Source organism: Penicillium cataractarum, assembly GCF_028827025.1.
Source record: "Penicillium cataractarum strain IBT 29864 chromosome Unknown utg000008l, whole genome shotgun sequence".
NCBI classification, from domain to species: Eukaryota; Fungi; Ascomycota; class Eurotiomycetes; order Eurotiales; family Aspergillaceae; genus Penicillium; species Penicillium cataractarum.
Window position 1 is genome coordinate 2,312,497 of NW_026622744.1, and position 21,781 is coordinate 2,334,277.

Below are 21,781 nucleotides of genomic sequence, written 5' to 3' on the forward strand. Positions count from 1 at the left end.
ATTAGCCACGAGCGACAATTAGAGTACAGGGAAATTAAAGGTCCTCGACTGTGTACACTGGGGATCGTGATCGAGATATCATTTGGTTATGGCGGCATCAGCCGTCAATTTCGCCTTGCATAGTGTGTTTCATAACTTCCTGTGGCTACCGCGTACTCTTCGATAGCAGGGAACTTACTATGTAGATCTCGCTGTCACATATCTATTGTTCTGTTTAGTCTAATCTAAGCCTGGTAAAAAGCACAGATGTTTTCCATCTAGAACAAGGCAGATGTACTATGAGGATCGCATATCCATGCGCTTCTTGAGTTCGGTTCAGTGCTAAAAATGCGAAACACTCACATCCTTCCGTGTATTAATCGGGATAGCTAATTCTGTCATAATCCTCTATTCGTCAGGAACACAAGGCTTGAATCGAGCTAGTTCGCGTCTGAGATTAATTGGTGGCATGGAGTTCGCCGCAAGTACCGAGATCTTGAAACGCGCCAAAAACTAAGCGAGACCAGCGATCGGGGGAACCACGATTAATGATGTGGGGAGTCATGACTCAATTTCGGTACATCAACTCTCGGCATATACAAACTGACGTGTTCTCCATTGAATCAGGAATGAAGGTCTCATTTAAATTGACCAGCAGGTTGTGCATCAAGCTTGATTTCCATACCTAGACGCCCAACTAAATGGTCCCCGAACGGGTGTTGCCGTCACGGCAAATCTCAGGACTCGGTGCTGCCGGCCAGCCCCACCGACCTTGGCCTTGGCATAAGAGAGGGCAACAACAAGCGAGGGCAAGAGAAGAGAATCCATTGTTGGGGATGGATTCTTGCGAATAGCTCATAAAGCTGAGTAAAACCTAGGTGTACCTGGGACGTGCGGGAGTGAAGAGATATACCAACCTGATAGGTACCAAATAAGGATGAAGTATATATTTCCGCCGACAGCTACTCTCATCATTCATGGATATGGATACATACGCCCTCCAATACGGAAGCGCAACAGCTCTACACTGCTTTTGTATTTTAGACTGTCATTCTCGTCAGTGAACAATTGGAGAATCTTTCAACGTCCTATTCTAGAAGTTAGTATCAAGATTCTATACGTATAGATACTTAGTAAAAGCATAACAAGGAGGCGTAGTTGAGCCGCTAGTCAGCACGGAGCCACGGAACACTTAGCGTTAGCCTCACAACAACCCGAATATCCTGCCCAGGTGGGCAGATGATCCTAAGTAAGCAAGAGTGACCCTTAAGGTTGGTAAGCTTCTAGTTACAGTCAGTTAACTATTGTACTAGTAACGGAGTCATCATTGGGTTCAGAATTTTATACATGGTAACATGGAGGGGGTAAGGATGAACAGCAAACGCCGGGTCGAACCGGATTATGCCAGATTTTAGCATCAGTTCTGTGTGAAATATATACCATGCTTCCATCTGCGAGAAAATTATACAACTATCTTTGTGAGGTCAGCTTGCACTCGAAACCAGTCAAACCACTCTTGACCCATATCAGAGATTTTTCAGCTAGCGCAATCTGTTGATGCTACAGTAGGAGTGGATTTGGATGGTACAGTCAGACCAGTCTGACGAAAAAAGGAGCTAAAGCAGAAGGCTAGCACGATATACAGAAAAGGCACGGCTGACAATGGAGATTAGGCTAATCCTAGCCCGATAACAATGAAAGGGTGGATGCACCACGGGCGCGGGAGGGCTTCTATCACAGGACATTAGCCGCCACGGTATTGGGGTAGGTTTTAATGATCGCGTCGATCGGTTGCCTCAACCGTTAGCAGGGTGGAGTAAAAGGTGTCCCCAAAACTCATCGCCACCCGAATGAACCGATCGTCGAGCCCATCACCATCGCCACCAGCAAGCTTTTAAGGTCATGCTGTGAGCTATCGAATTGAGTTGAACCAAAGGTTGACGGTGTGTTATGTTTTAGCCAAAGTGAGATAGCTATTTCTTGTTTCAGAACCCAGACCCAAGAAAACTCTTGTTAGTCAATGATGAACCGAACTAATATTCTCGACTGCAACACCCCTTTCCATTTTTCGGACGAGAAAGACTCGTCCTTCGCTAGTCCATGGTCATTGCGCACGATGGCAAATTTTTTGTGGACTTTTGGAGAGCAATCAAGGACATAAGCTTTCCCCTGAGGCTAGTGGCCGGATTTGTCTCCATAAGCGGGGCCCGCGGAGTTATGAGAACTTGAGAAGAAGGCAGCAGGGTCCTTTTCGTATATGGTTAGTAGTAATTAGGTTCAAGTCCCACGAGGCGAGCCTATAGCCATGGACTTCGCTCTGAAGTTGCCAAAATGTCGAGAGCGGGGCATCAGGTTGAACGTCTTTGCTCAGGGGCAGGTCCTTCCATGAGAGATTTTCGATGTTCATAGATAAGAAATTGGGGTTCTCTTGCCCTACGCTTACTTGTGACTTAACTTCATCTTTTTGGGCGAGTCACCGTCAGCGTCATGTTGACCTTAGCGATACAGTGGCTGTTGGCGCCGGAAGCCCCTTCTTCATACAAACCACTTCAGCCTCGCTGGGACACCTCAGCAGATGTGGCAGCAAACTCGCCTAACTCCGCAGCTGGCTCATGGATAATCGATCCGCTGCCTTCGCTGCAACGAACGGGCTTGATTGTGGTCTCGGCGTTGGCAAGTGTCTCTCTGATATCCACATTGAGCTTGCTATGCTTCTTCACTTATCGCTTTATCTTCTGGAAAAAGTACTATAAGCGCTATATTGGCTACAATCAATATGTCGTTCTCATGTACAATTTGGCGCTAGCCGACTTCATTCAGGGCCTGGGGTTCATTGTGAGTTTGAAATGGATTGCCAAGAACTCTTTACATGCAGAGGACCCAGCATGCTTCTTGCAAGGAATTTGGTTGCAGATTGGTGATCCCATGAGCGGATTGTTTGTACTCGCAATTGCTTTGCATACCTTTATGCAAGTAACAATGGGTCGTCAGCTCAGTCATCGTACATTTGTGGCCATCGTGGTTGGGTTATGGATCTTTGGGGTAATCCTAGTCATTATCCCAATTGCACTTGTTGGTCCACACGTTTGGATGCCTTCCGTGGCCTGGGTATGTACTGAAAAATCTTCATATTTGCCGTAATTAGGCAGCATGGCTGACTTTTCTCTACTCTGACAGTGTTGGATGACCACGCAACACCCATCGCTCCGCCTCTGGACACATTATTTCTGGATCTTTGCTGCTCAATTTTTCAACCTCGTTCTCTACGCCATCATGTTCTTCCAGCTACGACGCCGGATGTCGCAGTCAGCAATCCTTGGGCAAAGCTATACCGAAAGTGTTCGCCGCCTCAAACGAGTCGTGTCCTATATGGTCCTCTATCCCATCGTGTACATCGTGTTGACGCTACCGCTATCCGCTGGTCGGATGGCCTCTGTGAGTGGACACAGCCCGAGCGTTGCATACTTTTGTGTTGCAGGCGCCCTCATGACGCTTTCCGGATTCTGCGATACTCTTCAATACACTCTGACTCGAAAGAGTATCGTCTTGGATTCCGAGACGAGAACTAAAAGAGATGATGGGTACCATGACCTCTCCAAAAGTGGGCACAAGAAGTCAAAGCAAGGAAATATATACTCAATGAAGTCAGAAAACCAGGGTCCAGTCTCTACAGTCTGCACGACTTACCAGAGGGGATCCTCTACCGATGCGATTGTTCCCAAAGAAGGGATTGAACTCGCACCTGTTTCTCAAGTGTACCAGCATACAACAATTACGGTGACACGAGAGCCTGCTTTTTGATTTGTCACATGGCTATTCTGAGGCGGGAAGGTTGATAGGGATAATTTATAATCATATTCGAACCAAACATGTACATACGCATACCTCGGCATTTGAAATCAGCTACAAGGAAACCACTGTAGCCATCGTGCCGACTAAAACTAAATTGTGACCGCTTCTACGGACCCATCACGACCTGTATGCTTGGTGCTGTCATATTTTTGCATCCCTTTTCCATAGTCGAAGACCCTTCCATCTACCATGAACCGACGCTCGGAGTCGCGTATGATCCAGTAGCCGAGCCACCCTGGCACTGATTAGGAACAGTGTTGGCACTGGAGGCTCCCCAGCTGGAAGGCACAGTTCCATTGCGCCGAGATGCGGCAGTCAGAAAAGCGGCATAGGACCAGGTCAGGTCGCCTGCTGAAGTCGGCGTACCATTGTCACGGGTGAACTGCTCAGCCAAAGATCCGTTGCTGGGGGTATATTGCTGAACGATTGACACGAACCCATCTGCATATCCCTGAACGGCACTCGTGATAGACGAGTAGGTGGATGATGAGCTTGAGTAGTTACCGACTGCAGCAGAAGACACAAGGTCTTGGAAGAACGGGAGGCTTGTCTGTGTGATTGACAGAGATCCCTGAGTTTTCCACTGGTAAAGTGCATCGTAGAGCTGCTCAGCGGCTGCAAGCGTTGCCAGATACCTAGAGACATATTAGCTCTACTGGTCGATGTGAAATGGGGCTCTATAAATACCATGGGTTGCCGCCTTGATAGGTGTCTTCGGGATAACGCCCAACCGCAGCAGCGGACCCGGCCTTGTTGCCACTGTTGATGGTGTAGATGGAACGGAAAGAGTCGACGACAAGCTTATGGTTGGAAAGCGCGCGGGGTGAACACGGCTGGAATGTAGCGTCGTCGCAGGAAGCACTGGGGTCAAAAGTGTGGATCGAGCTAATTAAAGAGTTTGCATCCAGACCCGATCGTCCATTGTTCGCCAAGTTGGAGATAACTGCTGTGCCATTCCAGAAGTCTTGAAGGAAACACAAGAGCTGAGGAGCCTGGGAATTACAGCCGTCGCAAGTTTCTCCCAGAGCCTGGGCGAAAGTGCTTCCTTCCACCAACGCACGGTGTTGAGCAGCCACCGTGAAGAAAGAGGACCCCTGGACTTCCTCCCAGAGATCATATCCAGTTTGATTCCAGTACTGAGCCACGTAGTTCAGGTCGTTGGATACGATTGGCCAGATATTCGACTTGGCAACCGACTCCTTTCCCTTGGAAATCAAGTAGTTGCCGTAGTCAATGAGAGCCGTTGCCCGCAGAGCAGGTCCATCCCGCTGAGGACGACCCCAAGAGCCTGTAAATGCAGTCTCATCAACATTGAACTTAGGCTCTGCTAGGCCTGAGCCATCAGACAAGCTTCCAGAGGGGTTAGAGACAGTCTGAAGCGTGGCTTGTGCAGTAATGTATTGCTGGATCACGGACTCCAGTGAGCTGCCTCCCGCAATAAGACGGTCAACAAGCATGGTCACGGTCAATGCTGCATCTCGAGTCCAGGTATAAAAGTCTGATTATCGTCAATATATGTGATGGAAATAGCTTTAGTGGGCACTAACAGTCTGGGTTGGACTTGGAGGGAGATGCCACAACAATGCCAGAAGAAGCCCCGGCTGCTCCACTACCATTCGCTCCGATGTTGTTGAGTACACCTTGAAGGGAAACTGTCGACTCCGTCTGGATAAATCCACTTACGCTCGACTGGCGACGGGACGGGTGCAGAGCTGAAGATGCAACTGTAGGTGCTAGCAAGGCCAGCGTAAAGATATCGAGGCAAACCATTTTGAATCGGATATACTGATTTGGTTCTTAGCAGCTTTGTCGGATACGTTCAACCTTTATGTATGCACTCAAGAAGTGATTTTGATCCCTTGCATCTTCAGCGTGGTCCTGGGCATATGAGACACCACTCTCTATCGTCTTTGTGATTTGATCATATCATGTTGATCCTCCAGGGTTCGGGCCGATCGGCCGGAGATTAGGAAGGCCGATCACGAAGCAAAGCAGCCGAATGAACCATTGGCAGACGGGCCAGCTTTGGTCCGCGTATATGTAGTACAATTAGAATGATGATCGCGGTGGATCGGCTGGCGTGTCTTGGCTAACAAGCCACGGAGTCCATCGGGATCGACACGGAAGATCCCGAACCGAGTAAAGCACAGTCCGACAAATGGCCGTCTTTTGTTTCAGGACACTTCTTTCCCTTATACGATGACGTGAACGGATTGCCCGGATAGTCCTCGTGTCACTTCTTGTCGCCTTGACCAGTCAAAATAAATATATTAATTTATGCCAGCATAAGATCCGGCAGAGTGATCTCGTATCCATCGACTCGAGTCAGATTAGAGTTCCTTAGTCCAACCAGAACTTCGAATAATCGAATAATACTACACGGAGTGGCCATATCGCATGCTGACACTCTAAGAACCTCGTATTCTCGTATTTCTCTCCAAAAAGCGCCGCGCTGATCCGAGGGCGAAGCATATATGTTTGTGTCATAACTGCCCAGTTGACTTCGCTTCTCTGCTTTATTCCATTAGGGTGAACGGAGTCCAAAGACCGACATGACAGCTTCGGTAGCAACTCGGGCTGGGGATGTGTCCTATACCATTCTTGGAGAGGGCCGCCCCTTGCTAATGTTGCACGCTTCGCTACACGATAGCCATGATTTTGACCCGATCGTGTTTCAACTAGCCGATCGGTTTCAAACAATAACACTTGACTGGCCTTGGCATGGGGCCTCGCGAGAAACCACGACCAAATCACGAGATCCGAGCGCGGTCTTGATGGCAGAGGTCCTCGAGGACTTCGTAACAGCTCTTGATCTACCACCTGCCATCATCATCGGCAACTCGGTGGGTGGTTTTGCGGCCGCAAGACTTGCCATCACACACCCAGATCGTGTTCAGTCCCTCATCCTAGTGAATACGGGCGGTTTCCCCCTCTGGAATGTTTTTATTCGCACATTCTGTTATCTCCTTGGCTTTCCTACAGTATCACGCGTCGCACTGCCCCATATGATTCCGGCGTATATGAAACCACAGACACCAAGCGATACAGCAATCTTGCAAAAGGCGGCATCACGAGCGAGGACATGGGAGGGAGCTTCGGTCGCGGCCGCTATGTGGCGAAGCTTTCTTGACAAACGCCATGATCTTCGAAGTGAGGCAAAGGCTATACGTGTGCCTACTTTAATCATATGGGGAACTAAAGATATCGTCCCAGTTGAGAATGCACATCTTGTTCAAAAGTCTATTCCAGGATCGCAACTCGAGCTTTTTGATGCCGGACATGTCGTCTTCTCTTCCAAACCGAACGAATTTCTTGAGGTCGTGAACAAATTTCTAGAATAGCGTCATAAATACTGTTCTTATTGCGTGATTTACAATTAATGTTTAATAAGGAAATAAAACCTCCTCATTTTGCTCCACAACTCCTCGCTCTTTCTGAAGTCGATCCTGCTCATCCAAATATGGGAGCAGTATCTTGTCCCAATGGGACTTTCCCTTATAGAAGGACACAGTCTCATCCCAGTTCCGAATAGCTTCTGCCAGGCGACCGGGGATATGCGGCTCCTGAGCGATCCGTGTTACTGGCTCAAAATATGTGCGAACCGTAAATATCACAGCCTTAGAGCGCGGTAGTCGACGAAGAGTCTGTCGCTCGGAGCGGAAGTGTATTTCATCAATGGAGAGATCGTTGCTATTTGCCGTAGCCCATGCTATGTAAACCGTGTTGATTAGTACATTATTTATGTCTTCTTCAAACTAATGACTTACATGCAACTTCTGTGCCTGCTTGGTCACCCATGCGATGTGACCAATGGAGCCCGTCGTCAAGCTGAATGAAAAACTAGCGAGACTGTGAGCATTGTAGCAAACCATATGGCAAAGGGCTGGTGTCATACATTGTTCCTTTCCACTGGCTTGTCAGGTGTGAGATTCTGGAAGAATCGATTCATTGACTTTTGAAGCTTAGCAGCATAGTGAGGAACGCCCGCCTCGAAGTGCAGTGTGTCGAGTGACATGCGGAACTTTTCTTTAAGACGCCAGAAGCCAGGAAGGCATACTGCAGCGGCATCAAGATGATAATGCCCATCTATGACTAGTCAGATCCTGATATATGTGACTCATTGCGATGGGACTTGCCGTCATTCTCGACCATGATCACCAAATCGTCCTGAACCAAAAGAGCTGAAGTTGCCAGCGCCTCATCTGGAGTTGCTATATGGCACATCCATTTAGCTTCTCCAATCAAGCTCAATGAAAGAAAAGAAGACCCGACATACATGCTGGGAAAGCAAATATCTCTTTCGTCAGACTGTTATGCACCTTGTCTCCCTCCCAGCGGTAGATCTTGGGGTACCGATGCGTCAAATATCGGACCAACTCTTCATAAAGCTCGAAGCAAGCATCTTTTGTTGTCGGATTATCGACATACTTTACGTGAGAATTGAAGTCCTTATTCAATTCTGATGCCTTCATGTCATGATATCGAAGGAAATACGAGTCCATTTCAATCCAATTGTCCCAGCTAAGTTTGCGAATGCCCATTGTGATGAAATTCGGGCCATGCCTGAATGGACGATATAGTTTGGGAGAGGTACTCAAAGGGTCATCGGTCACCAGAGTAGGCAGAGGAGTGACGAACAGTTTTTCGTCTCTTTTGTCTTTTATGACAATGTTTCGTGCTTTGGAATGGAATGGCCACCTTATAAACAGCCAAGTAACCACCGAGAAAATGAAGCCTAAAATGGACAAGGGCCCTGAAGGCACTGCAAACCCTCCGGTAGAGATCATTGTTGAGATTCCCGAGAAAAGCAACTGGGCGCGCTTGCTGAATTGTAAAACTTCAGTCATGGCAAGCTACGAACCCTTTAAATAAAGAAGTCATAGATAGACTACTTTACCATCTTTTGGGCTGTTACTTGGTCCCTGCACCAACTCTTTAATCAACCTAGGCCACTTTTGGTAACTTTTCTGGCCATGACAAGCCACTAACCAGACTCGGCAGGATAAATAGCCTTTTGGCTTGCGAGTCGGCACTTTAGTGTTGGATGCTCGGGACGACTGATAAGAGCCTTGAGTCCCCTAGGCGATTTCCCCGCATTTCCCACAAAGAAGCCAACCCACACTTCTTAAGATTCGTCAGTGACTTGGTCTTGCCAGAAAAATGGCAATTCGGAGCTCTTGTCGGCATATGAGTCCAAAGGAGTGAGAAATAGCGGAACCCATTTATAAAAGAAGGAGTCTGCGAGATGCTGCAACCTTTCTCGAGACATCGCCAGTTATACCTCGGGTCTCCAGTCCTTATCAGCAGCCGCTCCTAACAAGCCTATTGCCAAGCTTGATCCAGTCTTCTGAGCCTATCTTACTCTGCTCTAATCTTCCCTCACAGCACTCTCTAACTCTGTCTCTCAATCGGTTCCCCCTACTACGTCTAAAGGTGTCGTCGCCCTCAACAAAGTTTGCTCTACACATAACGTACAGCAGTTGTGAAGAGATGCCCTCAAAGCGCCAAAGAACAGTTCAGGGGTCCTGCTGGCCATGTAAACAGCGCCGCGTGAAATGCGACCTAAGTCAACCACGATGCCGTCGCTGTATTCTCTCCGGAGCCAAATGCAGCTTCGATAAGATTCTTGTCCGCTGGAATTCACGTCCCACCAAAGCCGCCCCAATCTCCTACCAGACGCCCGCGTCTCCTCCAAGACTAAGCCTACCCAAACAAGTATTCGATAGCACTAGCCTAGCCTCGGGGGAACTGAAAGCCCTCGACTACTTCCAAGCAGCACTATGGCCATTGCTGTCGACAGCGACGCAACCATGTCCACCACCGATTTCACTCGCCCTAGAATCAGAGCCCGTTCTGCTGGCTATGTGTGAGCTAGCAGAGGCTCATCGACTTTTACGGCAGGATAATAGTCTTATCCATCAGCAGATTATCAGTGATAAGCGATCAAACTGCCTGGGATCGGTTCGAAAGCAACTACGGGAATGTCTGTCGAAAAACGAGTCACTTTCGCGGGTTCTCGTCGCCGTTTTGCTGCTATACTTTCTAGATGGCTACATAGATTGTACAGAGCAGTCGGCATCTACGACAAGTCACCAGGTCGGAGTGCGTGCTATCGTGGAGCAGTTAGGCGGGTTCAGTGCGCTACTCGATGAGAGTGAAAAGGAGATTCCACACATGTTGCTATCAGAGTTCGCGTCAACGGATCTTACCCGAGCTTTACTTGATGATCGACCTCCATGTTTCCCCGCAAGTATTTGGCTCGATATAGAGCGTGGCCCCGTTTGGTGGGAGAAACAGACATACGGGATCACTCTAGCAGCCGTGTTCCGCACCATGGCACAGCTAGCGTTCTATCGACACTCAATACTGAATGGGGATGAGGAACTTGATATCGAAAAGGTCCGAGATTTTGAGAGATGCCTTCAACCATCCTTCCAAGTCTTGAATCTAGATCATTTTGACTGTCCGGAGGAGGATACTGTTTCCCGGGGCGAACTCGAACGAGTGAACCAGACAATCACGTTCACCAGGGCATTCCAACATAGCGCATTGATATATCTATACCGGGCAGTCTGTGGACTTCCTCCGAGACATCATCTGGTCCAGCAACATGTTAACTTCTGCATGGGCTGTATCAACGCCATCAGCAGCTCCTCCAAGGCACATAATTGTCTCATCTTTCCTGTCTACGTTGTCGGTGCTCATTCCTTCACTGCAGATCATCAAACGGATATCCTTGGTAAGATTGACTGCATCTATCGTACGATTCGGTTCAGTTCTCTGTTGAGTATCCGTGCTGCCTTGGAAGATCTCTGGAAATCTGAGAAGCAGGATGGCACATGGGCAGACTTGTTTACTTCTTTGGGGAGGGATGTTCTAGTATTATAGATCTCTTCAAGCGTTTTACCATGTTACTACTCAGTCTCATCAAACAAAATGATGCTCTGGATGAGAAAAATTGTCACTGCGACTCTGTAATTCTCCCAGATCCGAGCTTTACGCACATGCTCGGCCTAGCTTTCCCCAGCCAATCGTATTCCATGGTCACTATTCCCATGCTGCCCCTCCGACCAGTATCCCTCGATTCAAAAACCAAGAGATGCGGGGTACATTGCCTTCGTCACTCACCATCCTACATGTCCCCCAACTAAGTTTCTCAATCTACCATTGCCCAAAAACCTACCTTTTTCGGTATGATCATAAACCCCTTCTGTTTCTCCCAGTCATTCATCTACTACAAGCACCTTTATCTTTCCCCGCGATTACATTTTTGAGATCTTTACTTCGCACGTCAACATTGAGATACTAACGCGACGCTAAGTAATAAGTAGGGAGTAAATCATGGAGCGATAGATTCCGTTACCATATATGTTGATCTCAATCTCCAGCCGTCAAATTTGGCTGTATTATGTACAAGAGAACCCCTTTAGCAAGGGATCACCGAGTGCCTCCGTGCAGTAATCCACGACAGTCCCTAGAATGGACAATAAGCTTCCACCTCAATCTCAATTACCATCCCATCAATGCCCAATTTTCCAATCTCGACGCAAGTCCAAATCGGACGGTGGTCTGGAAGGACCCTTTTAAAATTCCCGGTGACTATATCGAATGTCTCCTCCATGTTTATATGATAGCTTCGCACAGCATAGACATTCTCCCACGACAACCGTGGATCAACGTCTTTCAGGGCCTTTTCGACGTTCTCGAAGGCGATGGCGACTTGTTTCTCGGCATCGGGCGTGATTTTTCCGCTCTCGTCCCAGCCGCCTTGACCGGATGTTTTCACCATTGTACCGATTTTGACGGCTTGGGAGTAGTGGAAGGATTCCGAGTTGGCCTCAGTTCCGGGGTAGTTGAAGAATTGCATAGTAGTCATGGCAGAGACCGGGGATAAACTTGGGCTAATGAAATGAGTCTGAAAGTGAAGTCCTGGGAGGCATCGGGCCTCTTGTTCATATTTATTAGTCCGAGGAGTAGTTCGTCTAAAGAAATCTCAGGACATTTTTTTGCCTGGCCTAAATACTTTCCCGAATTGTAAGGTTGCATGTTTAAAGTTGGTCCAATTGACTCGCGCCTGCCGGCAGGGTTTGCCCAACTCTTGTCCGGATCGGGAAGTTTACCAAGACATGGACTATGAGACAAAGATATGGATCATCCTGAGTACCCTCGGTATATCCTACAACTTTACACCCCACTGGACCCCTGGCCCTACTAGGTAAGGCCAAGGCCTTTACCCCGCATAGATCTATACTTTCTGTTGGGGCATCTTCTTGAGTGGATTCATGCAGGACAGAAAGGTACCAGCCGACTGCATTGCTTGTATGCGGATAGCTAAACATCATGTGGAGTGGTTCTTTGTACCAAAGTACCAGCATCAAAACAGAATCCAGTGCTTCCCGATTCAATGCTGCGCAACAAGCGCCGGGCGAGAGTCAAGACCCGGACAAAATTCGCTTTCTATATCAGTGACCTCCTCGTATGGGAATGGAATCGTCCAAATGAGGTCAAATCTAACAAAGTCAGTATCTGCTCTGTAACTTATTCAAAATTTTCAAAATCCCAAGGATGAGTTTCAAGGCCAAGAAGCGCTAGGCGGCTGAAGAAGGAAAAAGTGTGCTGATCACGAAGCCGATAGCTCCGACGCTAGTCGCATATTATGGAGCGATGACTCCACAAAATAAAAAAAAAGTAGAATCCCAACAATCAAAAAATCACATACCGATCTTCCGGATACTCGAGCGGATCATGAGAGCCCAGGTGCTCCTGAATCTGCCCCATGTTCTTGTGTCGCCAGGAAATCAAGATGTTTCCAGGTCCATCGTAGGACTGGATTGTATCGGCCACACATTGGGTATCTTTGCGCGAGCAGTGGGCGTCGACTTCGAGACCGAGGTCATTGGCGAGAGGGAGGACGGTCATATATGCTCGTCTGTGCTCTCCGTCTGTAAAATAGGATATTAGTCCATCAGTTCTTTTCAACCATGCCATGACTGTCCAGTAGATATTGTGCGACTCACTCCACTTGACTGTCGGTGCCATGATATGACCAATATCGTAGCCCGAGTCTCTACCAAAGATATCCCGCAGACACTGAGATCGCTTGATCCCATCCAATGTCAACCCATGATCATCCCGGTTTGGTGGCTTCTCTCCATGCCGAATGATATAGACTTTGGGGGGACTCCTGGCTGACACGGCAGCCAAGCAGAAGAAACCATATGCGAACGCTGAACGCAACAACATCTTGAGGAAAGTAAAGAATCAATAATAAGCAGAATCCACGCGTTGAAAAATAAAGCAGAGGAGGTCAGATTATATGAGGGTCCCAATCTCATATAATGACCTTAGCGAGGAGAAGCAGGTGGACGTCATCTTTTCTCCGCCGATCCGCCCTCGCTTTATACATCTAGCTAAACACGCCGTGATTCGACCCATCACGGCACACGGTCAGTAAGGAAGGTCTACACCAAAAGAAAAAAGAGAAGGCGCGAAGTGGATCAGCAGGTTCATTCTGTGCAATGCCCGTCCACCACATCGAGAAGCCGCGCTCCAGGTGGACTTTGGATTTGGGTAGAGGGCTCCATCGGCGGGTGACGAGGTGCACGGGAGGGTTCGTCCGATCTTAACGGGATGGATGCATGTGCGATTTGATTGGAGCTTTCTAAAGCCCGCATGGATTTGCTTGGGCTTTTCACTGTGGTTGTTGTCGATCGCATGGATTTATTTTGTGATTGCCTTACAAAAAGTGGCGATCTGATCTTCCGCGTTAGGAGGGGTGGGTGGAGAATGGAAATCGAGGTGAGCAAGAAGGACCTTGGGGGTTGCAGGTACTTAGGGTGCGAGTTTAAAATATTTACTACCGGGCGTGGGCTATCATGTCTACTCTACAGGGTCCGAGTTAAATTAGATTTAAAGGGATTCAAGCTCATCAAACCTAAGTATTCTGGAGTTTGGTTCATGGGCTATGACGATGAGCAGATATATATTGAAGAACACGGGAATGAGGTACAGAGTTTACAAGACAATAAGCAGCATCCGAGAGAAAGTTAAATCCCATAGTAACCTAACCTTAGACACAAGGCCGAAAACAACACGGCGGGGGATACTGTGTTTCAACTCCGTCGCACCACAACATTATCGGTGCGATCAATAGATCAAAAAGCAGACCTCGACACCAAAGCCACAGCTTTGTCCGAGTCAAACACGGTCATCAGGCCCATCAAGACGGGGACATCTCAGTCGAGCCATGTGACAGGCGCGGGCATCTGATCTTCATTGTTCTCAGGGAAGTTTATTTTGATGTACCGTTCTTCGAACTCCTCAGCCATCTTCTCGAGATATCTATGACAGAGCTTGTTAAAATTCTCCAGGACACTCTACTAAGAGCTGTTGATAATAGCGCCTGCGCCCGCACTATTTATTATGACTCGGACAGGACACCAGGGCTATCACGGAACGAAAGTGCCGTAGAGAATCAATCTCTAGATAGGAGGGGCAGATGATGATGATGGTGTCATACAGGCACATCGGCAGATCCGAGCGGCGCATGCGAACCTTTTTTTTTTTTTCTTTCTTTTTTTTTCCCGCCGCTTACCGCCAGTCGCTACGACAATCTCTTGGGCCCCGCGAGATTTTGGGAGCGACCACACCATCAAAAGTCGGAGTGGGGGCGCCTGCCAGTGCCAGCCTGGCGAGGGGCGTAACTATTGTATGTTATCGTATGGTATTATTATCGATGATTGCCGCCTATGCACGAAGTGCACAATATAACCTATTGTAGTAATCGACAGGGCTGAGGGCGTTACACCGAGCCAAGAGGACGAGGATTCTCAGGGCTTAGCGCCACTAGGCAGCGAGAATAACTCGCAGTGAGGATTATGAATTTGTTGCGTGCCGAGCGGAGTCGCACTACGACGGAATCTTGGCGTTGGGGATGGCAAATACGGTAACCATGGTGAATATTCATAGAGCCATGGAGATTGCGGGTTTGGGGGAGATTTGATCACGGAGCTTCTGGAAGATTCATCGTGCTGTAGGTACGAGGTACATACTGTATACAGTATGTAATATGTAGAGTCCGTAAGCCGAAGATCCCGTTAAGGCCGTAAGGAGCAGGGGGAAATGAGTCTGCTGCTGCTATTTTCGGGGGGCCAAGCATGGTATGGTAACGGGGTGACGAATTTACCACCACTTCATATCTTGTCCCATGGTTTTATTATGAGTTAGTGTAGTATGGTACCTGTACGGGCCGCAATCTACGGAGGTGGCTCAGCCTTATGGTATGCATAGCCACAGGCTTGTTACCGTGAAGGGTTGGATGCACCGCTTAGTCGTCTGTGGCGGTGCTCTACAGCTCTGTCCGAGGATCTCTGAATAGAATAATGAGAGAGATACTATGTACTGTCCTCTGTAGGCATGGTCCAGGACGAAAGTGGACAGCAGAGCGAGGCTGATGAGCTGCGCCTCGTCGTTCCGTAAATTCTGCGACCATGTGGGGGCGGTTCCGTCAGCCCTGTGGCTCCGGATCATTATTGGATTGGCATTACAGATATACGTACGAGAGTAACATGATACGTGATCGCACCCTATGATCTCCACTCTTCTCACTCTGAACTCGGTACGGAGAAGTATCCTCAATGTAATCGACTCCATTACCGGAGGGACGGTACCAAACTTATAAAAAGGCCACGACCCCTCCTCATCTCGTACCCCTCTCGCATCATCAAACTCATCCTTCTCTCCATCTCAGTTATCTCCCGACTCTTCCATCTTCCATCCTCTCCATCTCTACAACCTTCCCCATCCTCACACATAATCATCATGTCTGGCTACGGCGATTACAACCAGGGCTACAACCAGCAGGGCCAGGGCTACGGCCAGCAAGGCCAGGGTTACGGTCAGCAGGGCTACGGCCAGCAGGGCGGCTACGGCCAGGAATCCTACGGCCAGCAGCAGCACCAGCAGCAGCAGGGCCAGGGTTCTTCCAACGACTACTACAACAACTCTGGATCCCAGCAGCAGTATGGTGGCCAGCAGCAGCAGTATGGCGAGCAGCAGCAGGGTTACGGCCAGGACTACAACCGCTCCGGGTATGTTTTCTGCCCCCCACTTTCAGCATTTTTTCGAGACTCATCGCTAACATTTTCATTATAGATATGATCAGCAGCAGGCTCCCGGCCAGGCTCAGGATGGCGAGCGTGGTCTTGCCGGCGCTCTCGCTGGCGGTGCCGCCGGTGGTTTCGCCGGCCACAAGGCCAACCACGGCTTCCTCGGAACAATCGGTGGAGCCATCATCGGCAGTATCGCTGAGGATGCCATCAAGAAGCACAAGCGCGACTCTAGCCCCGGTCATCACGGCCCTGGCGGCCCCGGTGGCCCCGGTGGCCCCTACGGCGGTCCTCCTCCCAGCCACAACGGCGGTGGTAACATGATGGACCAGCTCGGTGGTTTCTTCAAGAAGTAAACAACTCGCTTCTCTCTGCAAGATCCATTTTCCGTCCGTCTTCTTTGAAACGCTTGTTCTCATCGTGATGACCTCAACATACTTATGAATTTCCTTTTCTTGTCTTTTACGGGAATGGGCTGGCTTTTGCGCTTCCACTGGATTGTTCTTGTATCCTTTTCTGCGATGTTTCCTATTTTTTTCCCACTCTATGCCTAAATTCCTATGTGTACCATGATCGTTTGGCATTGCTATCAAGAAATTCCTCCTAGTGGAGAATCAGAATTGCATCATTCCAACGTGGTGATCGGCCTCTCTGTGTAAAAAGTAATGTAAATCATCTTACCCTGCATGACCAACTTGACAAGTCGCCACTTGAACGCGGGGGATCTCACCGAATCCGACCGCCCGCCCGCAACCCGAACGGGACTAGCGTAGCGTGATTTGGGCCTCAGGCACTAAGGCCAAAAGACAGGCCATCTGCCAAGCCCGACAAAAGTTCGCGCGGACGGGCAATCTTGAACACGCTTCTTGCTCCGACTCAGCAACCACATCCAGCATGATTGTACGGAAACTATGTGTGCGGCAGAGTGAGTCTTTCTGAAATTTACTGTTCGTGATATCAAGATGGTAATCTAACCACCTGAATTCCCTACAGGCCGCCAATTGCTGGCCCTGAACCGCCAGGCCCCGGCCTACACTCGATTCCTCTCTACAGAGACACCCATCGACACGGCAGTGCAAACACCCCCCAAGGAGTCGTCCACTCCTGCGCAGAACCCTCTTCATGAAGTTGTCCAGGCATCAAGGGACATTGCACAACTCAACCCCCGACAGCAATGGGGTGAACTGGAGAAGCGGAGTGAGCATCACCCACCCACTCCTTCTCCGAGAAAAAACAACTAGGGCCAGACAGCTAACAACATTCCTTTTTACCAGGACACACATTCAACAACCTCGGTTCCTCCGTGCAAGAATCCTACGACCCCGAAGATCTCATCCGCAATCCCCCCAAGCCCTCCGACATCACCCTCGAGATGCTGCTCGCGGCCGGTACACACCTGGGCCACTCGACCTCCCGCTGGAATCCGCAGAACTCTCGGTACATCTTCGGTATCCGTGAGGGCGTGCACATCATCTCTCTAGACGTGACGGCAGCATACCTGCGTCGCGCCGCGAAGGTCGTCGAGGAAGTCGCCGCCCGCGGTGGTATCATCCTCTTCGCCGGTACCCGCAAGGGCCAGAAGCGCGCTGTCGTGCGAGCCGCCGAGCTGGCAAAGGGCTACCACATCTTCGAGCGGTGGATTCCCGGTTCCCTGACGAATGGACAGCAGATCCTGGGTCACTGTGAGACCAAGGTCGTTAATGCCATGGATCAGGAATTGCCCGAGTTCAAGGCCGATCTGGCGGATCGTCCGTCCGTGAAGCCGGATTTGGTGGTTGTGCTGAACCCACTGGAGAACGTTGTCTTGTTGCACGAGTGTGGCTTGAATAATGTGCCTACCATTGGTATCATTGATACCGATGCTGATCCTACTCGTGTGACGTACCCTATCCCCGCGAACGATGATACCCTCAAGGGCACTTCTTTGATCGCTGGTATCTTGGGCCGCGCTGGTGAGGCTGGTCAGAAGAGGCGTTTGGAGATGGCTGCTGAGGGTAAGACCGCGTACGAGCCTATCACGGCTCGCCAGTTGCGTCTGGACCCCCTGACGGGCTCGGCACCGCCTGGTTCGGATTTGGACAAGGCTGAGCAGGCTTGAGCTTAGCGGCTGAAGTTTGCGTTGAAGGGGTTTATGGTGCAGGTATCTGATGGGTCTTGTGTGTCGGGTTCCTGGCCTTGTATTGTATAGATGATTCCTCGCCTTGTGGGCGTTAGCACATCATGTATTAACAAGTTACTTTTTGCTGCCTTAATTTCTTGCATGTTTGATTGGGCCTGGAATATTAAATTTCTCATATCATGATTCTTTGGCCTAGAAGGTACACTTCTTTCGAGTACGCTGGCATGTGTAGATCTAGTATACGGCTTCGTAGAGGAATCAATACTTATGCTGAAATCATTGTTTCATTCTAATCATCTATATACCCCAATACCTAGACCGTCTATATTCATCAATGGCCCCAGGCAAGCCAAGGTTGCCAACCACGATTTTCATAATACAAAAGAAATTCATGACTACGGCCACAAACTCAAGCCTTAACAGTGTAGACAGCCCGGCCCCGAGAATCAGTCTCCTTGTGAACAATCTCCTGGCCCGAGCTAGTGACAACACGGCGAGTATCGCCATTGTGCAGGATGATATCCAACTCCTTCCACGCAGGCACAAAGCCAGCGGTCTCGTCCCGCTCAAAGTGCACCAAGACCGTCTCCGCGGTCGAGCTGTAGCTGAGCGTGTACACCGCAGTCTTGGGTTGCTGCGAGATACCATCATCCTCGTACCAGGTGTTGCTGAACACGGCGCCGTGCGAGCTACCCTGCGGCGGGAAGATTTCCACACCACGGTAGTCGTCGATCTCCTTGACGCCCTGCGAGGCTGCAGTCTCGTCGTCGAGAACACGGGTATGCACGTCCTTGCCGACGGGGATGGCACCGCCGACCTTGGCGAGAAGGGGGATGCTCTCGCACCACTGCGACTCGATGTCCACCCACTGGCCGGCGGCAAGGTAGTTGTAAGGAGCGTTCATGTTGACGAAGCCGTAGTCAAAGACGTCGCCACCCTTACGGGGAAGATAGACCTTTGCACTGGTGACGCCCGCACGGTAAACGCCGCCGACGAGGATGGAATCACCCAGCCAGAACTGCTCTTCGCCTTCCTTCAGGGTCTTGTTGTTCCAGACTTCCGGGTCGGACTCGTAGCCCCAGCCCACCCAGCGCTGCACGGGTGATGCGTCCTTGTGGCTCTCGAGTCCGAGGGAGTAGATGTAAGGCAGGATCTCGTAGCGGCGCTTGATGGCGTCGCGGACAAGGTGTGTGATCTCGGGGTACATGAAGGGCTCGATGACTTCGCCGACGGCGTTATTGTCGGGGGAGGTCTTGAAGCAGTTGATTGCGAAACGGGTGGACATGCAGCCTAGTTGGATCCAGCGGAGGAGGAGTTCGGGGGAGGGTTGGGGGCCTTCGAAGCCGCCGATATCGTGTCCTTCGCACTGTATAGCATTGTGGTTAGTTATCTATGGATCAAATGATAATCATTTTCCTGGATGGATGAAGGAGTAGCTTACCTGTAGGAGGGAAATGCCGGCGTTCAGGGACAAAGCATTTGCACCCTTCATGTTCTCCCAGCTGGTGACATTATCACCACTCCAAGTACTGGCACAGTAGCGCATGGTGCCGGGGGTAGCGCTACGAGTAAGGACGAACGGCCGGACGTTGGGCTCCATGCCCAGCAGACCATCATGCGAAGCCTTGCCCATAAGCTCTGTGTGAAGGGCACGGCCCCATTGACCGACGCTGTTTTCAGCAGCCTTCTTCGCGTCCTTGTTGACCATCGCATCGTCGAGAGCCAAAGTCCAGTCATCGCTAGGCAGAGTGTACTCGTTGTTGTCATTCCACATGCCGTCGATGCCAACCTTCTTCAGGCTCTGGACACCGTCGTGCCACCACTTGAAAGCAACCTCGGATGTGAAATCAATGTGGCAGCCATCACCACCAGTGGCACCACCGGCGCTCCACAGGCGCATGTACCCGGGCTTGTCGGTCTCGGGATCCGTGAAGAATCCACGGCCGTCGATAAGACGCTGGAAGTCAGGGTGAGAAGCCAACAGGAATGGCTTGATGTTGGTGATGAGACGAATACCGTGCTCGTGCATTTTGGAAATCCAATCCTGGGGGTCTGGGAAACGCTCGTTGTTCCAGGTGAAAACATTGCGAACCTTGGGTTCCACGGCAGCAATAGAGTAACCAGACGACATCTGGTGAGCAGAGCAAGGAATGCCATGCTCTTGGAGCTTCTCGGCAAACTCGATAAGAGCCTTGTGAGCGTCATCCAGCATGGTGTACTTGTAACCACCGGAGATGTATCCGTAGGCCCAACGGGGAACCAGCAGTGGGAAACCGACCAGTTCGGCGTATGAGCGAACAACGTCCTTGATGGTCTTTCCAACGATCATGTACTGCTCCAGACCGCCATAGTCCTGACGGTAGATCTTGAAATGACCCCAAAGACCATCAATCTCGGAACCAACAGACCATGAGCCTCGACCGTGGGTAGTAGAGAACAAAGCGACACAGCCTTCCGGTGTGGCCTTGATCAGGAGAGGGATGTGCTTGTAGAGAGGGTCGGTCTTGTAGACATCGTAACCGAAGCAGTCGGTAGCGGTAAGCTGGAAGTTGCGGCCAGTGAGGTCCATCGGCGCAGCCTTTTCGCCTAGGCCAACGTGGAGAGCATTGCGGTCGTGCACCGAGTAGTAGGCAACACCGGGGCCATCGGCGACGTATGATCGCAGAGGCAGATCGCGGTGCAGAGGCTTGTCGGAGCCTGTCCAGGAGAGAGAAACGACCGGTGTTTGTTCCCATTCCACCTTTGCGGTGACGCCGGCCACGTCGATGGTCTTGGAAGAGCCTTCCTCCTTCGCAAAGACATTCAGTCCCTTGAGATCGGTCTCGGGCTTGGTGACGTTGGGGTAGGGAGGAATTGGACGCTCTGCAGAAGAGAAGGTCACCCGGAAGAGATTCTGGCGAACGGCCTCGAAAGAGAAGTCAAAGGCAGTCTTGCCGGAGGAGCTGCGCAGATGCACGGCAGCATCGTTCTGTGCGCTCGAGGCGACTTGTTGGTACCCCTTAGGGCAGAACTCTCTTTGAGGCATAATGGAAATGTGATTCGTGAGGATACTTCACGAGGAATGAATTGAGATCAGGCAAAGCCCCCGGCAGTCCATGTTATTTGTAACATTCTGCGCAATGGCGAGTCTCGTGAGTCCCCTCACGCCCCGCGTCTCATTGTTGGAGTAACTTCGCAGGCGTGGGGCAAGTATACAGTCGGCGATCGGAGCTGATCTCCGAGATGCGACGCGACTCTCCCCAGACAAACTCGCCAACGTGCCACCGCCTCTGCCACCATATGGTCCCCGGAAAGTCTCAAGTGACCCCGGATGGTCCCAGAAAAGTTGCAGAGCACCCGATGGGCCGATACCGAGTCTTAGACTCTCAGCAGTCGGCTGATTCCCCACTTTGTCCACGCAAAGTGCCGAGAAAACGGGGCCCCAGACACGACGGACCATAGAAGGCTGGCGCCGTCCGAAGCTAAAGCGCCAACATGCCAAACTCCCTGAAAACTTTCATCCGCCCCTCGCAATAGCGTCGGTTTTGCCAGCCGAAGACCGACAGCTAAGCCTTCTTCAGCCATCCCGAGTCGCCCGACCTGCGTCCTCCAGGGCTCTTGGCCACCATTGTGAATAACCTTGTCAATATCTTACAACTGTCCCGTCTCATGGCCAAGAAGTGATTGGTTCCCGTCCACGGAAGTTCTCCGCGACGGCAAGAGAGTTACCGACCGGCTTCAAATC

General features: G+C 50.3%; 10 protein-coding genes across 10 annotated transcripts; 5 read left to right on the forward strand and 5 right to left on the reverse strand.

Moving 5' to 3' along the window:
• Nucleotides 1–2,466: 2,466 nt before the first annotated feature.
• Nucleotides 2,467–3,780, forward strand: N7496_009975 (uncharacterized protein; the record flags this gene model as incomplete). The annotated part of the gene is made up of 2 exons (XM_056702888.1): nucleotides 2,467–3,087; nucleotides 3,157–3,780. The coding sequence occupies 2 exons, from the start codon at nucleotides 2,467–2,469 to the stop codon at nucleotides 3,778–3,780; spliced, it is 1,245 nt and encodes a 414-aa protein (XP_056551888.1).
• Nucleotides 3,781–4,015: 235 nt separating this feature from the next.
• On the reverse strand, nucleotides 4,016–5,601 carry N7496_009976 (glycoside hydrolase family 15 protein; the record flags this gene model as incomplete). The annotated part of the gene is made up of 3 exons (XM_056702889.1): nucleotides 4,016–4,466; nucleotides 4,519–5,329; nucleotides 5,379–5,601. The coding sequence occupies 3 exons, from the start codon at nucleotides 5,599–5,601 to the stop codon at nucleotides 4,016–4,018; spliced, it is 1,485 nt and encodes a 494-aa protein (XP_056551889.1).
• A 782-nt stretch (nucleotides 5,602–6,383) lies between these two features.
• N7496_009977 (alpha/beta fold hydrolase) lies at nucleotides 6,384–7,172 on the forward strand (the record flags this gene model as incomplete). Its single annotated transcript, XM_056702890.1, has 1 exon — nucleotides 6,384–7,172. The coding sequence occupies one exon, from the start codon at nucleotides 6,384–6,386 to the stop codon at nucleotides 7,170–7,172; it is 789 nt and encodes a 262-aa protein (XP_056551890.1).
• Nucleotides 7,173–7,214: 42 nt separating this feature from the next.
• On the reverse strand, nucleotides 7,215–8,618 carry N7496_009978 (heme-dependent oxidative N-demethylase family protein; the record flags this gene model as incomplete). Its single annotated transcript, XM_056702891.1, has 4 exons — nucleotides 7,215–7,540; nucleotides 7,599–7,671; nucleotides 7,727–7,917; nucleotides 8,108–8,618. 4 exons carry the CDS (start codon nucleotides 8,616–8,618, stop codon nucleotides 7,215–7,217), a joined length of 1,101 nt encoding a protein of 366 aa, XP_056551891.1.
• Nucleotides 8,619–9,611: 993 nt separating this feature from the next.
• N7496_009979 (Zn(II)2Cys6 transcription factor) lies at nucleotides 9,612–10,719 on the forward strand (the record flags this gene model as incomplete). The annotated part of the gene is made up of 2 exons (XM_056702892.1): nucleotides 9,612–9,695; nucleotides 9,757–10,719. 2 exons carry the CDS (start codon nucleotides 9,612–9,614, stop codon nucleotides 10,717–10,719), a joined length of 1,047 nt encoding a protein of 348 aa, XP_056551892.1.
• A 586-nt stretch (nucleotides 10,720–11,305) lies between these two features.
• N7496_009980 (YjgF/Yer057p/UK114 family) lies at nucleotides 11,306–11,707 on the reverse strand (the record flags this gene model as incomplete). Its single annotated transcript, XM_056702893.1, has 1 exon — nucleotides 11,306–11,707. The coding sequence occupies one exon, from the start codon at nucleotides 11,705–11,707 to the stop codon at nucleotides 11,306–11,308; it is 402 nt and encodes a 133-aa protein (XP_056551893.1).
• Nucleotides 11,708–12,232: 525 nt separating this feature from the next.
• On the reverse strand, nucleotides 12,233–13,074 carry N7496_009981 (putative phosphoglycerate mutase family protein; the record flags this gene model as incomplete). Its single annotated transcript, XM_056702894.1, has 3 exons — nucleotides 12,233–12,341; nucleotides 12,551–12,773; nucleotides 12,849–13,074. 3 exons carry the CDS (start codon nucleotides 13,072–13,074, stop codon nucleotides 12,233–12,235), a joined length of 558 nt encoding a protein of 185 aa, XP_056551894.1.
• Nucleotides 13,075–15,651: 2,577 nt separating this feature from the next.
• hel10 (putative high expression lethality protein Hel10) lies at nucleotides 15,652–16,294 on the forward strand (the record flags this gene model as incomplete). The annotated part of the gene is made up of 2 exons (XM_056702895.1): nucleotides 15,652–15,920; nucleotides 15,985–16,294. 2 exons carry the CDS (start codon nucleotides 15,652–15,654, stop codon nucleotides 16,292–16,294), a joined length of 579 nt encoding a protein of 192 aa, XP_056551895.1.
• Nucleotides 16,295–16,832: 538 nt separating this feature from the next.
• On the forward strand, nucleotides 16,833–18,036 carry N7496_009983 (mitochondrial 37S ribosomal protein uS2m; the record flags this gene model as incomplete). The annotated part of the gene is made up of 3 exons (XM_056702896.1): nucleotides 16,833–16,863; nucleotides 16,932–17,135; nucleotides 17,213–18,036. The coding sequence occupies 3 exons, from the start codon at nucleotides 16,833–16,835 to the stop codon at nucleotides 18,034–18,036; spliced, it is 1,059 nt and encodes a 352-aa protein (XP_056551896.1).
• Nucleotides 18,037–18,466: 430 nt separating this feature from the next.
• N7496_009984 (putative alpha-glucosidase) lies at nucleotides 18,467–21,082 on the reverse strand (the record flags this gene model as incomplete). The annotated part of the gene is made up of 2 exons (XM_056702897.1): nucleotides 18,467–19,423; nucleotides 19,499–21,082. 2 exons carry the CDS (start codon nucleotides 21,080–21,082, stop codon nucleotides 18,467–18,469), a joined length of 2,541 nt encoding a protein of 846 aa, XP_056551897.1.
• Between the last annotated feature and the right edge of the window lie 699 nt (nucleotides 21,083–21,781).